Here is a 17944-nt window from a genome sequence, read left to right as displayed (position 1 = left end):
CTGAAACTACATGCTTCTTAAATGAAAATGGTAGCGAATGAAACTAACTGCAAGGCACTTCAATAAAAGCTCTTGATTTTTTTATTTGCATTTAATTCCTATGCAACTGTACTTTTTTTAAAGTCAAATACATTTATTTGATGAGTAACAGTTTTATATTAAAAGCTACCATGCATTTAATTTCCTTACAATGATGCTTTATTTTAAGATTAAATGCATTTAATTAATTAATACATACAATTAATTACAACAAAAAAGTGGCACGGTGGCCCAGTGGTTAGCACTGTTGCCTCACAGCAAGAAGGTCCTGGGTTTGAACCCCAGGCCATCCCAGGTCCGTTCTGTGTGGAGTTCGCATGTTCTGCCCGTGTCTGCGTGGGTCTCCTCCCACCATCAAAAAGACATGCATGTTAGGGTTAATACCCCTGCCTGTGCTCCTGAGCAAGGCAATGGAAAGAAGAACTGGAGTTGGTCCCCGGGCGCTGCAGCTGCCCACTGCTCCTATGCAATAGGATGGGTTAAATGCAGAGAACAAATTCATTGTAAGAGTACATTGTCAAATAAAGTGGCTTTCACTTTCCCCTATTCACTTGATGAGTAACTTTTTTTTATTATTAAAAGTTACATTGTATTTAATTCCCGTAAAATTGTATATTGTATTTCAAAAGTAAATATATTTAATTGATCACTATTGGATTTCAATTATTTTTTTACAATATCCACCCCTCATAAAACGCAACTAAACGTGTGATAATGTGTGGGGTCTTTAGCGCGCCACTGCCCTCTTGAGTCAAATAGATGTACTACAACCGTAAACATGTGAGGGTGACACTAATTGCACTTTATACTCACATTGTCCTTATCACTTGTTTTCCTCTTTGCTTCTTCTCATCAATAATTTGTGTTGCAGCACGGCGGAGGGTTGTTTCTCCCGCTCAGACAACTCTATGGTAACGGGTTGGGAGACCTTCCTGCAAGCACTGGGCTACTTTCTCAAAATGTTCTTTGGCTCAGCTGCTCTGGGAACCCTCACTGGACTCATTTCTGCTGTTGTATCCTTTTTGTGTTTCACATGTGTGTAATTGTGTGTGTGTGTATGTGAGCGAGAGCAAAAGATAAGAGTGAACTATTATCTTCCCTTTACTCCTGGTTCAGTCTCTAAAACACTTTGACCTGCGGAAGACTCCTTCCTTGGAGTTTGGCATGATGATCATCTTTGCTTACCTACCTTATGGACTTGCAGAGGGCATCAAACTCTCCGGTCAGTACACAAGCATACACCCAAACTTGTCAGATGTTGTGTATCTTTCACTTCAGATCATCTTTTTGTTTTTCTAACCCTCATCCTCTTCTGCTTTCCTTCCCCCTGCAGGTATCATGTCCATTCTGTTCTCAGGGATTGTGATGTCTCACTACACCCATCACAACCTGTCTCCAGTCACACAGATCCTCATGCAGCAGACGCTGCGCACTGTGGCTTTTATGTGTGGTCAGTAAACCCCATCCTGTCATTACTTCTCTTTTTGTTCCCTACCCTTTCTCTTCAACGTGCACTTTTCTTCTCAACAGCACTTTTTGTCCTCTTTTTTTCCCCCTACAGAAACGTGTGTGTTTGCCTTTCTCGGTCTTTCCATCTTCAGCTTCCCCCATAAATTTGAAATTTCCTTTGTCATCTGGTGCATAGTAGGTATTTTTGCCTTTCCGGCTTCAAATGTTTCCACAGCTTTAAACCTTTCTGTCCATTGGACATATTGCTTTTCCTTTTTGATTCCTCCAAACCAATGTGACTGAGCTGCGGTTCTCTCTCTACAGGTCCTGGTTCTTCTGGGTCGAGCAATAAACATCTTTCCTTTATCCTTTCTGCTGAACTTCTTCAGAGACCACAAAATCACTCCCAAGATGATGTTTATTATGTGGTTCAGTGGTAAGATGAACTGCAGAATTTGTTCACATGATCAACTAAATGTTACTGAGATTTTCCCATTTACTTGTATAGTGTCAATTTTATCATCAGGCTACTTTGCCTATGTATTTTTATGTTTTGGTAACCTCTTGTTTTTTCTTATTTTCTTTTATATCTTTTTTTTATCAAGTATGTTCTAATCTGTTTTAAAAGATGCTATGCAAGTAGAAATTATTTTTACCTTTTTATTAATGCTATGCTTAAAGCAAGAGTAACTAACAAGAGAAGGATAGCCATCACCCCTCGCTCATAAACAGAAACTCCTGTCACTCTTTTCAAATTCCATTTGTGAATGTCTTGTCTCTGACAGGTCTGCGAGGCGCCATTCCCTATGCCCTCAGCCTCCATCTGGGCCTGGAGCCCATCGAGAAACGCCAGCTGATTGGCACCACCACTATCATCATTGTCCTCTTTACCATCCTCCTCATGGGGGGTGGGACTATGCCTCTGATCCGTATCATGGACATTGAGGAGAGCCAATCACGTCGTAAGAGCAAGAAAGACGTCAATCTCAGCAAGACAGAGAAAATGGTAATGGTTAAACCACTCTGATTGCACTGAAGAGGGACGCAAGTGTGCATATGCACATTCACACAGACACGCACTTGCTTTTGAATACTTGTGATGTTCATTGACTACATCTGTTCCTTAGCCCCTAACCTTAACCCTTACCCTAACCTTAACCTAATCCTAACATTAACCCAAACCTAAGTTCTAACTCTAAAATAGCTCGCCGTGTGGACAAGCTAAAATTTCTTCACTCCAAAAAAATGTCCTCTCATATGGTTTAAAACCTTGTTCCACCCACTCATCCAGCATCAGCATCTCGTTGTTGTTTCAGAGGGAGATGAATCAAAGTGTTGACTGTGGTTTGTGTCAAGCACACTGCACAAGTGAGAAGTGAATCTCTCATCACAGACCGACACAAATAGATATGAGCCAAAAATGCAAGCTAAAACTGGCACAAACACAGCGGCTATAGTGGAGATAATAGGACTGTGCTTAGTCTGGGCGCTAGTTCTGTGTTTATCACTAGCTTCACCCCGGTGTGTCAGCCAGAACACCACTTAAGGCCAAGTTTTCCAGAGCAGGAAATAAAGAGCTGTGAGATGGTTGACAGGCTGCTTTTACTTTTTCTCTTTCCAGCAACACACACACAGCTATTCCAGTGATCACGCAACGATAACTGGGTATTTATGTCTGGTTGTGGTTTCTATAATAGAAAAATAACAAAATACAACTCAGGTAGGGATAACATACGCATACATTAATTGCACCCATATGTAGTAATATGAATAATATTATCAAACCTAATATAAACAATCAGGAGTGATACGAATATGGCCACATGTCTCTTAAACTCCAATAATAGTAAACAGAAGAAGTAATCAATGGTTATATTTACATTTCTCTCACCTTTTGCACATCACCAAACACTCATTACATTGGATTATCAGGCATTAACACTTAATTAACATCGAATGTTGACATAACATTTACTGTTATTTATGATTTGTGTTAAATCCTCCCGTTTTACCGGCAGGATGCTTTATTGTGAAAAACCTACGTGCCCGCTATGCCCTGTCACTGAGTTAGCAAAGCTTTAATAGCAGTGCAGATGACTCCGAGTTCTCGTCCATGTTGGCTTACAGAAGTTATCTATAGCTGCATCAACACAAGGCAATACAACACCACAAGAAACACAGCGGATAAATACTTTTTTTCATTCACAACATATCCCTTGTAATGAAAGTTTTTGCACTGCACAACCACAGTCCATCACTTTACTAACCCGCTGAAACACAACATTTTTTACTGTATGCCATCAGTTACGATATACCAGCAGCACGTGGGTCGGCCCACCCCATACAATTACCAGCTCTGAATACACAGATTCCTAACAACCCCAAATCATTAGAGACTCAGAATCCCTTCCACTCTTCCAATCCCGTCTCAAGACACACCTTTTCTCCATTGCCTTCTCGTGCCCCCCCCCCCCCCCCCGGTCCACTCATCCACCCCTGGTCTGGGGCAGGCTGGGGACTGAGCGCTCGACCTACCCCCTCCCCAACTCCCTCCCCAAGTGCGTCGGACACTGCTGCGGGCTGCCCACATTCAGGTCATTGGTCAGGACTCACCTCTTCAGACTTCATCTGTGATTTATGTGATTTATGATGTTTTTTTTTCTTTCCCTTTTGTATCTGTCCATGCGGGAGAGTACTGCTGGCGTCATGTGTGGCTGCCGCTTCTCCCTCTCGTAGCCCCCCTTCCCATCCACCCCTGTATGTCTGTGTTATGTTTATCTGTCATCTTGTTTCACCCCGTTTATTGTAAAGCGACTTTGAGTATTAGAAAAGCGCTATATAAGATTGATTTATTATTATTATTATTATTATTATTATTAACAACACATTAGACTTAGAAACCCCATATGGCCAACAGTACTTAATACTCTAGCTCGTAACTTGGGGGGGCTTTTCTAAAGCGGCCCAGAAACAACAAAGCACAAGCAGACATTTCACTCAGATCTTGATCTAGAATATCAAAGAAGGTTGAATCAGTTCATCTGGATGCAATGTTTAGACTGAAGATGTCACTTAGATGAGTTATGAAATGTATCTGTCAATGCACCTTGTATCCAGATGAACTAATTCAACTTTCAAGTCAGGTCTTATTTGTATAGCCCAATATCACAAATTACAAATTTGATTTTCTTACCTGGATTATTGAGCATGTATCAAGACACTTGATGTAGATACCATATGACGTCACATTAGAAGCCTAGTAGACACTGAGTGCTCTACAGTATATGTTTGGGGTGTTATGTATCATTCAGTGTTTGCTGATTTATTGTTCATGTGCATTTTTGGTGTATTCAAAGCTTAACATTAACCCCAATAATAATGTCTAACAAATCTTCCTTCCTTCTCCCCTTGCTTCTCTGCTGTACTCATTGATCCTCATGTTCTTCTACTCTACATTAACCCCTCGCCACCCTCCTCTGTTGTTACTCTGTGCAATGTTCCTGCCACCTCTCTCGCCACACGCTTGACCCGATTTTTATTTCTCTTTCATTTTACATCTCTGACTTGATTGCATCCCGCTCTGTCTCTCTCCGTCTCCTTTAATTCTCCAGGGTAATGCCATTGAGTCAGAGCACCTATCCGAGCTGACAGAGGAGGAGTACGAGGCTCAGATCTACCAGAGACAGGATCTGAAGGGCTTCATGTGGCTTGATGCCAAGTACCTCAACCCCTTCTTCACACGCAGACTCACCCAGGAGGTTAGCATATGTGTGTGTGTGTGTGTGGGTGTGTGTGTGTGTGTGTGTGTGTGTGTGTGTGTGTGTGTGTGTGTGTGTGTGTGTGTGCATGCGCTAGCATCACTCGTGTCCCTTCAGTACCTTTGCTGTCATATGGCCTGGTTGTGTATTACTCTGGAGGCTGCATGATGGGGTTTTTTTCACTTGCCCACATAGATATTTCATAGTTATCCAATCATGTTGTTTTGCTAGAGGGTTTCCCTGCTTGGTTTTCCACTCAACTGCTTGCACCCAGTCCCTCTCTTTAATCAGCTCTTTTGTGCCAGTCTATCAATGTGTGCCCATGTGTGTGTGTTTGTGTAAACATGCTTATGCATTAGGAAAGATTAAATATTCAGTCTTTTTTTATATATATAATCATATATTAGAATTAATGTTCAACATTTTTTATATTATCACAGAAAATCAAGGTAAAACCTGCAACATTAATTGTTGGCAAGGGACTTCTTAAATGCAGAACCAGTCTTTGCTAGTTATCCAACAGCTGTCAGCTTGCAACAGCTCTTTAGCAGGAACTATGCAAATCCCTGTTTGCAGATGGGCTTTATGCTAATAATTTTGATAAGCTGTATCTCATTTGTGTACCCCTGCAAATGGTGTATTTGTTCATAACGACTCCCGAAGAGTCCACATTGAGAAATGGACCTTACAGTATGCACATCCCTAATGCACACTGTGATTGTTTATCTTTTGGGTTTGCTGACGTCTTGATTTTCATCCCTGCATTTGAGTTGATGTGCAGGTTCATTTTAGTGCATGTGTCTTTATGTATATATTATGTGTTTGTGGACCATAGGACCTGTTACACGGCCGTATCCAGATGAAGACTCTGACTAATAAGTGGTATGAGGAAGTTCGACAGGGACCTTCAGGATCTGAAGATGATGACGATGAGGCAGAGCTGCTGTAACAGAAACAAACACACACTTAGTAACTTCGAGTAGGGGTATGTTCTATGTTCACAGCAGAGGCTGGATGTCTGGTGAGAAGTCATGTCCTATTTGACTGCCACAAAGTACCTGTTTACTTGACTCCAGGACACATGCAGTGGACCTCAGTCAGTGGCCAATGTTGATCACACCACCTAAGTTCAAGCCACCACAACAGTACACCCTTGTACAAGAGCATACGATTTACTTGAGTCAAACCAGAACCTACACACCATTCCTTTCTGCTAGCTTACACGAGCATGCAGGGTAGTGGAATTTATCAAATGTGTTGGCCACAGAAATTGAAATGAGACTGGAAAATTGGGCAAAGCAGCAAGCATCAGAAGAAGCAAATATGCCACGTTTAGTTACTCGCTATAGCAACATTCACAGTTAGAGTGTGATAATGAAATGGTTGCATGAGTTGGTGAGACAATGATTTATTGAAAATAAAAAGGCATAGAATTTCACACAGTAAATTACAGAATATACAGTAGATAATTGTAAAAGAGACAGTCATGAGAAATGTTTCTGAGCAATTTTTGTAAAGGTTAAGATGTGTAGAGAAGGCAGAAGGGATGTTTCCAACATAAAGCAATACCAGAACACCTTTTCTTTTCACTTTTGTATCGTGCTTTTGCAAATTATTCATTGCTGTGTTTGCAATGCCTTTCTCAATATTTCTTAAGCTAATATCTGATGTCAGAAAGGAACCAAAAATACGCTTGGAAAAAATGTACTTTTTTTCCAGCTTTAATATTCCTTAATCTTACTATATGTATCAGTGGGCCTCATTCATCAATCGTTTGTATGTACAAATTGGTTCTTACACACCACTGGACGTTTTGTAGCTCTCGAGATTGTCTGACAGTCAGTAGCAAAGCATGATGGTTATTTGTAATTCCTTCCGTCTTACATCTATTGTCTACCCCTTGCAATGAGCGATCACCCAGGCTTGCAGAGGCATCAGTGTTAGCCAACTGGTATCTAAAATCAGGGTGCCCCAGGTTCTACTCTGGCCTCTGAGACAAATATCAGGGCTAACAGATCCCATGGGTGTGTAAGAACAAATCAGTACCGATGAACGATTGATGAATCAGGCCTCATGTTCTTAACACTAAAACAAGGGATAAACTTGTTCACGATGTCCTGTATTCATCAGGTTTAAGTATTTTATCAGAAATAACCAAAAACGCCCCCTTATGGTATATTTTAATAGTGTGAAAAGAGTCTTAAAAGTTGTGGCTTTGAATTACTCTTATGAGCTCTCTGGGTTTAATAACTCACATTTACAACATCTGTGAATGTAAATAGGTAGGTAAAAAACACTGACATTTGATAAATACATGCAAATTAAAGACATGACAGAATAACAACATGAGCTACTATTACAGAGCTCTGGCAACTTGGCAACATCCCTTTTAATCGTACGCAGATGTTTTCTGCAGAAGAAGAATCAAATGTACAAAAAGCAAGAGAAACCGACGAGCTTACCACGGCTGCTCATTTAAAATCCATTCCCGGAGTTGAAATTAATCATGATAGTTTACGGCATAATAAATATGTTTCAGAACTTTAGAAGTCAAGTCAGTTTTATTTGTATAGCCCAATATCACACATTACAAATTTGCCTCAGGGGGCTTTACAGCAACTCAACATCTAGAAGTTCCCTTTGTTCCCAGTAATGGTGCCACATTTTGTTTTGTTTTTTTTCCCCCCAAAATACTGTTTTTCAATTCTCTTTTATTTTTTTCCCTTCCACTCTGCAGAACTTGAAATAAGGCATTGCTCTTGTAATTTTAAATGTGAATTTCAGTACTGAAGAATGCACTAATGAATGTTGGGCTGGGTGGGAATGAAGTCTTGTGGAGGTCTTTGTGTTCATCTGCTTTTCTATTTATTAATCTCGTCTTTGTGTGCGTGTTGTTGCTGCGATATGAGGCTTTTATATGAGCTCTGTGAGCGTCGCAGGATTGTAGAAAGATAATGTTATCTATAATAAATTAACTGGAGGCTGGCTGAACACCCCGCATTGTTGTTTCACATGCTTTTTCAGTGTATAGCGCCACCAAAAGACTGACTTAAGGTTTTGTTTGCTTTTTTCTAAAACATTCTTGTGCTTAAAATGTCTGGACACATTGTTCTCGTTCAGGTACACACCCTGTTGGTTGCACAAGAAGAAATTCTTGACAATTATAATTAGTTTGCCAGGCCCGTGGTTTTTCTACAATGCAGCCATGTGACTAATTTCTCTGCCGTGGAAACAAGGAGGGTGATGTAAGGTTTTAATGCAGTGGATGATATCGGATTATGCGTGACTTCATGATAAGAGAATTATCCATAAAATTAGCTGATGTGCCTTTAAGATCTAATACATAGCCTTGTTTTATGAATTCAAATTTAGATCAATAATCAAAATGCTGTTTGCCCTGCAAATCCAATCACACATTTGATCTCTTATATAAGAACACACTATCAGGATTGAAAACCACAGACTTAATCGGGACTAGACGCTATTCAAATGGCAGTGCTGGATTATGGCTCTGGATTTATGGGGATATCTGTCAACAGGATATTTTTTGGGGGGGGGCTAAAGCTGAAATGGATGACATCGATGTGTAAACATGGCTCCAGGACAAGACCAACAACTAGTTAATGGCGTTCCTCTGCTGACTAGTCATTCATGCGTGTCGATTATAAGTACTCAATGATCAACATCCTGGCTGCTCCAAAAACACCTTTTCAGACGCCGCCTCTTCCCAACAAACCTTTTAAAATATAAATGACGTGGCTCTCACAAGGCCGGGTGCATTTAGTGCAATCTCATGGAAACGGCATCAAGGATATTCCAGCTAAAGCTTATAAAAGTTTAGCGTGAGGTGGCCTCTTTGTAAAGCTTCTATCATAACTGCAACAAGGGTTGTGTTATTTGTGATGGCCGTGTGTCATCAGAGCAGCGCTGCATTGCAAAATACATTTGCTGATGTAATTTGGCCCTTTCCAAGTTGCGCTAACCTCCTGTATTACTGCATGTAAACTTTCCTTGGGGTTTCGGTGCGAAGCCAACCGCATTGATCGCCCGAACACAAATGAAAAATTGTTCCTGAAAAATTGAGAGCGATGCTGGAAATGGGAGCAGTTACATATTTGCTCAGGCGCCTAACGTCTCCCCCCCATTTGTTCTTCAGACTGATGTGTTTAACAGTGAGCTTTGTGTGTTTCATTTCAGGCAGCCAAGGACTGCACTGAGCGTTTGCTGCGTGCCTTTTCGTGCAAATCCCAGTACACCATTATTAAGGTGTTTGATGGCGCATTTGGCCCACATTGAGCACTGTGTGCGTGCCAACATTCTTCTAGCACCAAATCACTGTTGCAGTCTCAGAAGATCTCACATTTACCCAAGGAAAAACCAGTAGATACAGTTCATGATAATGGATGACACCCTCAGACCCTCGGTTCAGATGAAGAACATCGATACAGATGAGAACTGTCCTATGCAGCATCGCCAGTCGAGGATGGAAGAGGGCTGGGAAATAAAAGGATGGAGCTGTCATGGCACTCAGCGAGCAGACCCAGAGACAACATTCACATGGGCCGAGAGAAAGTGCAGAGCTGGAGTCGTCACAAATGGTAAAACACAGTTGTGAACAGAAGAAGAAACAAGGGCGTCCGGGTAGCGTAGCGATCTGTTCCGTTGCCTACCAACATGGGGATCGACAGTTCGATTCCCCGTGTTACCTCCGGCTTGGTCGGGGGTCCCTACCGACACAATTGGCCGTGTCTGCGGGTGGGAAGCCGGATGTGGGTATGTGTCCTGGTTGCTGCACTAGCGCCTCCTCTGGTTGGTCAGGGCGCCTGTTCCTCCCACGCGCTACGTCCCCCTGGCAAAACATCTCACTGTCAGGTGAAAAGAAGCGGCTGGCGACTCCTCATGTATCAGAGGAGGCGTGTGGTAGTCTGCAGCCCTCCCCGGATCGGCAGAGGGGGTGGAGCAGCGACCGGCGTGGCTCAGAGGAGTGGTGTAATTGGTCGGATACAATTGGGGAGAAAAAGGAGGTGGGGGAAATGAAATAAAAGGAGTCTCCAGAGAGGCCGAGGCCAATGGGTCAATGATAGTAGAGGAAATGGAGCAGACAAAAGCCCCATCCTGCCCGTCAGCACAATTCCTCCAAGCCGCCACAGCTCTCGCTCTGAAAAGAGATGTGACGTGCAGGGTTGAGACTGACTGCTGGTTGGGATCGCAAAGTTCACCTTTGATCAATCACCCCAAATGTATATACGTCTGTCTCAGAGGGTAATCCTGGCCTACACCCAGCACAGAGACGGGTGTAAAGCACTTTGAACGACCTCTGCCATGATAAAGGGGGCTATACAAATAAACTTGGCTCACATGTTTTGTGGAGAAAACAAGATGACAGGGCATATAGGGACCGACTGCTTGTGCATACGGTGTACATAGTTTTTATTTCATTGCTGGTGTTGAAAATCAAGGTTCACGGGTAAACTCACACACCAGGTTCTTCCATCCGAGGCTGTTAAGATTATCACACAATCCTTAACATTCAAATATCTCGTCATCTAGCTGTGTGTTGAGGAACTTTAGTGCCGTCCTGCATACACTACAAGTATCAAAGGCCCTGAAGGAGGAAAAAGAAAAACAAAAGGGCGACTCAAGTGCTGATTTTAATATCAATAGCATCATGGAGGCTCATAGTATTTGTCTTCATCTCCCATTTTGCAAATGTCAGTGTCTAAAGCACTACGGGCCAATTAAGTCCATAGACGGTGCCGAGTAGAAGGTTATAATGTGTGACTGGGACCGTGGGAGCCCGGCCAGCTTTTAAAATCATTAGCGCTGTCAGAAAGATTAATATGCAATCATGATGGGCGCAATATCCTGTAGCCCACAGACAAAGCTTAAGTGTGTAATCCCTAGAGGCATCCATGTCCTTGACCACCAGCCAGAAATTAATTATGGCATATTGGTGAGGATGGATATAGGTGACATTATGCCATCCAGGCCTGTGGTTTAATCAACATTTGTGAAAACATTTTCAGCCCGACAAGAGAAAATTTATGGAAGCCCTCCGGACTCCTTCGGAAATTACAGCCCTGTGAAATACTGGAGCTTTGCAGTAAAGATTCACGACCAGTAGAGGGGTCTAAATCCATACCATTGGTTCTTGCTTAAGGAAGGCTCCAAACATGAAAGCGTGTTGCTCTGATCTGCTAACCAGAGACGCCCTGCACAGCGGGGGCAGAATCGCTCTTCGGGGTGGATCACAAGGCTGTGTGTACCGCAGCTCATTTCCAACCTACGCCCACTAGGCCCACGCCTGAGGGCATTCATGTTATCACAGCGGAGCTGATTTGGGATGCACGGGACCGTCTCTGCTCAGTAATCTGTTGCAGTATTGGTCCAAAAGTAAAGCTCAATTTCAGTCTCTGGCTGGAAGTTCTGTCTTCGTTGCACTCATAGAATAGAGACAGAACAGCTGGCGTACCTGCACTTGGGTCATTTTCTGTCTAATCTTACGTGGATATGTTCATTTCCTTACCATTCACATCACCCCCCCCCCCATCACTGAGCATGAGAAATCAATTGCACTCTCAAGCGATATATTAATGACATTTTCCTTTAGATCCTCTCAAAACGTACCCGTTCTTTTTCAACCCTGGAACATATCGTTGTTATGAGACAATGTAGGGGATATGTAGGCTCAGCAATCCCCGTCGGTCCACAGAGTTTGTTCTTGAACCAGTGTCCTTCACCAGAACCTAATCCTCCATCTCCAGGGCACGAGAGTGCTCATACAATAATGGCTTTTGGCGGGAACACTACGGGCCTGATGCTTTCCCCTGGTTGCGGAGAGAACAAATTACAAAGCCCTCACCGCTGGCGTTCAGCCTTGGTTCTCGCCAAATGCCAAATTAAAATGGCTTGGTAGACTTTAGAGACGAAAGAATGTAATTACCCTCCTGATGTGCACAGGTGACCACACACTTAAGGCCAGTGTGTGGTCCGACTGAGGTGTATGTGTGTGTGTGTGTGTGTGTTGGCACACACGTGTGTGATAGTGCGTGTATGTATACATGCACATTTTTTTATGTAATATAATCAATCCATAGTGTGAAAATTATGAGCTATGACAGTCTGTTATAACAATTAACCGCAGTCTACTTCTGCCTCTTACTCATAGCTCGTCACAAAATCTGTCTTGACCCCCGACAGCTGGACAGACGTACCAAAATAACAAGGACTTCCTGTGTAATTTCACTCCAAGTTTTAATTTGTTTCTCATCAATTTGTCCAGCGGATGTCATTTTAACTTAAATTAATATTTCGGCTTTGTTGAATGAACTAATTTGACCTCTGGCAGGTTGTGGTGTGTGTGTGTGTGTGTGTGTGTGTGTGTGTGTGTGTGTGTGTGTGTGTGTGTGTGTGTGTGTGTGTGTGCGTTTCAGTGAGAAACACAGGTGGAAATCAACTGAAGAGTGCCCAACAAGTGAGGGTTGAAACTTGCAGCGGATTTCTGGTACACACACACACACACACACACACACACACACACACACACACACACACACACACACACAGGGGAGCAAGTTCTGACGAAAAAAGACATCATTCGGGCGAAAATGAAGAGAAGAAAACAAAGAGAATTGGACCGAGAGGGCACACACAGACACACCATGGGGGAATGACCACAAGCATTCAATCAAAAAGAAAAACATTGAGGTGTACTCCAGCGTTGTGAGGGCACGGACATAACCGTGGCCCCCAGCATGGTCCCCCGTTAAAGTCAACAGAAATAATATGGAAGAAGAAAGGGAAGACACGAAGGGGGAGCGCACTACTGAACAATGCCTCAACTTTTATTTTTCTCTTTCCCGCTTTCTGTCCTTCATTCACACCCACGGCCAAGCAGGAACACTCACCTATTTCACAAAACATCCATCTCTTCTTTACCCTCTTTACTTTCCTGGGCTCTGTCTTCGGCACCCTTTTTTTCCCCCCTTCCCTCTGTGTTTTTCAAAGTGCTTATGTACAAAACGGCAATAAAGCAACGACAATTAAGTTGAATTGAGCTGAAATGAATAAAATTGAACTGACTTTGCCCACGGAATGAGTGAACTGCGAGTAAGGGAAGAAATGGGCGATCACAATGAACTAAATGAGATGCAATTAAGATTACAAGACTATGAATTGTCACACACCAGTCAACTTGTGAAACTCATTCTTGTACAATCACACACACACCCACACCATGTCACCCTATACTTTTGGGGAGCCCTCATTGACTTCATTTCCTAGCCCTTGACCCTAACCATCATAACTACATGCCTAACCTCAACCCTAAAGCCAAGTCCTAACCCTTAAATAGACCCTTTCCCTCATGGGGACCCATAAAATGTCCCCACGAGTTAGGTCGTTTCAGATTTTTCTATCTCTTTATCCTAATGGGGGCATTTGGTCCCCAGTAGGATGGAAAAACCTGGTATACACACACACAGGAGCTAATCTGTGTCAGGCAAAGTAAAACCTCTTTGAATAGCTTTCTTTGACTACGCCTGTGTGTGTGTGTGTGTGTGTGTGTGTGTGTGTGTGTGTGTGTGTGTGTGTGTGTGTGTGTGTGTGTGTGTGTGTGTGTGTGTGTGTGTGCGTGCAGGGATGTAAACTTGAAATGGTCCCAAATAGTGTGACTCACTGCAGATTGTATTGTGTATGGGTATTGTGTATGGTGGAGACATTGGCTTGTTTTCAAGCCTAGCACTTGGGGGACAACAGAACTGTATGAATGAACTTGAGCAGTTGTGTGGTTCTTAATGTTTCCTAAAATTAGCTCCGACTTTCAATTCTAAGCTTCTGTAATTCCAAAGCACTTTCATTTGCAATGATGCCGTTTTGTTTGACGTCTACTAGAAATAATGTGGTAGAAAAACCACATCCAGCTCTGGAAATGAGAGTGGGCGGACTGTCTCACGGAATCAGGCCAAGTGCGTAACATGTATCATCAGTCAAATCAGAGTGATGAAAGGGCGTCCAGGTAGCATGGCAGTCTATTCTGTTGCCTACCAATGCGGGGAACGCCAGTTCGAATCCCCGTGTTATCGCCGGCTTGGTGTTACCTCCGGCTTGGTCAGGCATCCCTACAGACACAATTGACCATGTCTTCGGGTGGGAAGCCGGATGTGGGTATGTGTTCTGGTCGCTGCACTGGCGTCTCCTCCTCTGGTCGGTCAGGGCGCCTGTTCAGGGGGGAGGAGAAACTTGGGGGAATAGCGTGATCCTCCCACGCGCTACCTCCCCCTGGTGAAACTCTTCACCGTCAGGTGAAAGAAGCAGCTGGCGACTCCACATGTGTCGGAGGAGACGTGGTAGTCTGCAGCCCTCCCCGGATCGGCAGAGGGGGTGGAGCAGTGACCGGGACGGCTCAGAGAGCGGGGTGATTAGCCAGGTACAATTGGGGAGAAAGCGGGGGGGGGGGATAAAAAAAATCAGTGATGATCAGTATTGATCTTCATACACAGTGTGGAAAGTGTGGAAAGTAGTTAATCATGATATCTGTCTTGTCTGCAAAGTGTGTCCTAGTGGGCCCTGACTTGAGTTTCCTACATCTACCGAGAGAAAAATCTGCTTGTGGACAGTTACAACCACCAGACAGCGGAGACAAGGGATGTGAAAGAATCCAATGCTCCTGATTTAAATCCCACATGTTACCACGGTAACCAACTCCAGGTCACCATCTTTTTTTCTTTTTTTGTGTAGGACACTGTCGATAACAGTTTTCTCCTGAGGGAAGTTTTGAATATAATGTCTGTTTTAGAGGAAGTTATGTTCGGCTGTTTGGCTGACCTGTGGCTCTAACGTTGAAAGTCACATGATATTAGTGAGATTGAGAAAAGAGATCCATCCAAACCAGGGGGCTCAAACTCAAATTACCTGGGGGCCATTTGACAGGTGGTCTTATGGAGGAGGGCTGGTGCAATAGGGATGAAGAAAAAAAACTGTTGGACTACATAATCTTCACATATATTTTTTTTTTATTATTATTTCACATTTTTTTCTCCAGAGTTTTCAAATGTAGGCCTGGCCCAGGCCTACATATTTAGCCTCCTTCTCGCCAGAAACCTGGCACTTCTGCTGACACAGGTGAGGCACATTTACTTTCAGGGACAGGGAAGTGGACACCCTGAGGACAGCTTGGAGATGTTCATTGGTCAATCTGGACCTATGCTTTGATTTGTTAAAGTTCATAGCTGAGAACAGTTTCTCACACAAATAAGTGCTGCTGAAAAGACACATGACCCGCCTGAACAGTTTGGACAACTGTGGGAATGTTTTGGGAAGCTCTCTGAGAAACTGTCCACGTATCTCCCGCTTTCCTTGTGCCTCTCTGAACTTTGCGCCTTCAGTGTTGCACTGCAAGTCTATGAGCTCCATTTGAAGTGTGCCTGGAGCACTGTCCACGTCAAAGGAGAAGGGGTCTGCAAATACCTGGAAAGTGCTGCTGTGAGTCCTAAGTTGCTCAAACTCCTGCTGCAGATTGCCAATGGCAGTCACATAACTCATCAGCATTGACTCTGGCGCCATCATCAGTAATTGACGGGCATGTTGGGAAGTGGACAAATCTCTGTGAGCTGTGTTTTCCATAGTCTTTTGAGTTTCACAGAAATGCTACAGTGACAAGTTGGTTTGGCCCCTGCAATTTTAAATTAAGAGTGTTAAGTGCCTGTAATATCAACTAAGAAAGTTAAATACATGAGCTATTTGGGATCTTCAAGCTCAGGAACATGTAGCCTGCCTTTTTTCATGAAATCTCTGATCGCCTTTCTCAATTAAAAAAAACCAAAACTTTTCAGGACACTCCCCCTGCTCAACCAGTGCACTTCTGTGACGTACAACACATCTCCATGTGTTGCATCTATTTCCTCCAGAAACGCACAGAACTGGCGGTGTTGTAAACCTCTTGATATGATGTAATTAATGCATTTCACCACAACACTCATAACACCGTCAATTTTCAAGCACTTGCTGCCGAGTGCCTGCTGGTGAATGATGCAGTGCAACGCAATTGAGGGATCTATATTCTCTTCCTCCTGCTTTCTTTGAGTCAGTGCTACAAGGCCATTTTTTCTTCCCGTCATTGACAGGGCACCAGCTGTGGTGATTCCAGCCAATTTATTCCAGGGTAGACCAGCACCCTCAATTGCATTGCACAGCACCTAAAATATATCTTTGGCTGTAGTCTTTCCTTGCATTGGATATAAAGTTAGCAGTTCTCCTGTTAACTCAAAACGGTCATTGATACCACTTACAAATACAGATGTTCCCTAACCTGAATTCAACTTCCTGGGTTGGCCCGGATTATCTCCTTGACCGTGGCACCTTCACTGCCATCATCCCTCAGTGTGATTTTAAATTGTTAAATGGTTGAAAATTAATTTTGACCCCATTTGACAGCACTCCCTCTATATAACAGTTGGTCCCATGTCTGTTGCCCCTTCTGTTGCTGAATGACAAGCCTTCCAGCATTCACCGAGGTCAATCTTCAGAGGTCGGTATGTCAAAGCAAGAGCCATTTACAATCTACAGACTGACATGTTACTCTCCTGGTCAAGACCTTTCCAATTTGACAAAAGTTTTAATTTTCACATTTCATGGACATAGCCGTGGCCCAGGATTAGTTTCAGAGAGCCCTTCGGGGGTCCAGTGCTTCGAATTCAAGTTATTTTGTTTGTTTTTGTTGTGGAAATGGTGACAAAAATAAATCACCTTTACATATTGCAATCTTGTTGACCATCCCGGCCATTACTACAGGTATGGGGCCTGAAGTGCCTGAGTTAGGGTTAGGTGTGAAAAGAAAGATCTTGCATTTCTTCAGAAAAATAAGCTTCAAAGTAGGCCAAATTACTAGTTTGGTTGTAAACTAGTCAAACATTATTACTTTAAATGATGTTAATATTTCCACAAAAACAGACCAAAAAACTAAAGACCTTTCATTTCATGTGTTGGGCCCCCAAATGGCTCTCTGAAAGTACACCTGGGCCAAGGATATGTCCATCCATTATCCAAACCGCTTATCCTGCTGTCAGGGTCGCAGGGATGCTGGAGCCTATCCCAGCAGTCACTGGGCGGCAGGCAGGGAGACACCCTGGACAAGCCATTAGGCCATCACAGGGCTGACACTCACACATGAAATTATTATATGAAATGTGAAAATTAAAACTTTGTCATAGCACTAAACCAACTAGATTGCTAGAAAGGTCTTGACCTGGAGAGTAACATATGTCAGTCTGAAGATGGTAAATGGCTCCTGCTTTGAAATATTGAACTATGAACCTTAACCCGAGTGCATTCAGCAACAGAAGGGGCTACAGACATGGGACCAACTACTACAACTATTACTCTCTTTAAACAGGTTATAGAGAGCTCTCGACTTCAGCTATGGGGTGCTGTCAAATATGGTCAAAGTTAATTTTCGCCCATTAAACAATTAAACATTTAAAATCTGATCATATGTTTTTCCCATCCCCTTAAACCCCTCAGTGTACTCTCAATTCAGTATTTACAACTTCCAATTCTGGGAAATACACTACTTTTTTTTTAAAACTGATTCCTAGAGCCGTGTCATGCAGCTTGTTACAAATCAGCACCACATTTGTAATTCTTCTGGTTTGCAAACTAGGATTGTAATTAGGCATGTAATCAGATGGTGGTTTGTGGGG

The 17944-nt window shown here is 43.1% G+C and overlaps 1 protein-coding gene across 1 annotated transcript in view; it reads left to right on the top strand.

Moving 5' to 3' along the window:
• Nucleotides 1-8239, top strand: part of slc9a8 (solute carrier family 9 member 8) — a 34450-nt gene extending 26211 nt beyond the window's left edge. The window contains exons 9-16 of the mRNA XM_056273939.1: nucleotides 911-1052; nucleotides 1156-1261; nucleotides 1373-1489; nucleotides 1601-1683; nucleotides 1813-1924; nucleotides 2274-2494; nucleotides 5100-5246; nucleotides 6082-8239. Of these exons, the coding sequence (XP_056129914.1) occupies nucleotides 911-1052; nucleotides 1156-1261; nucleotides 1373-1489; nucleotides 1601-1683; nucleotides 1813-1924; nucleotides 2274-2494; nucleotides 5100-5246; nucleotides 6082-6195 (1042 nt within the window). The 3' untranslated portion in view covers nucleotides 6196-8239. The remainder of the gene's footprint in view (nucleotides 1-910; nucleotides 1053-1155; nucleotides 1262-1372; nucleotides 1490-1600; nucleotides 1684-1812; nucleotides 1925-2273; nucleotides 2495-5099; nucleotides 5247-6081) is intronic.
• The last annotated feature ends 9705 nt before the right edge of the window (nucleotides 8240-17944 follow it).

This window comes from Lampris incognitus, chromosome 2 (genome assembly GCF_029633865.1).
Source record: "Lampris incognitus isolate fLamInc1 chromosome 2, fLamInc1.hap2, whole genome shotgun sequence".
Lineage (NCBI taxonomy): Eukaryota > Metazoa > Chordata > Actinopteri > Lampriformes > Lampridae > Lampris > Lampris incognitus.
Note: the sequence above shows the minus strand (reverse complement) of the source record. Positions and strands in the feature narration are given on the sequence as shown.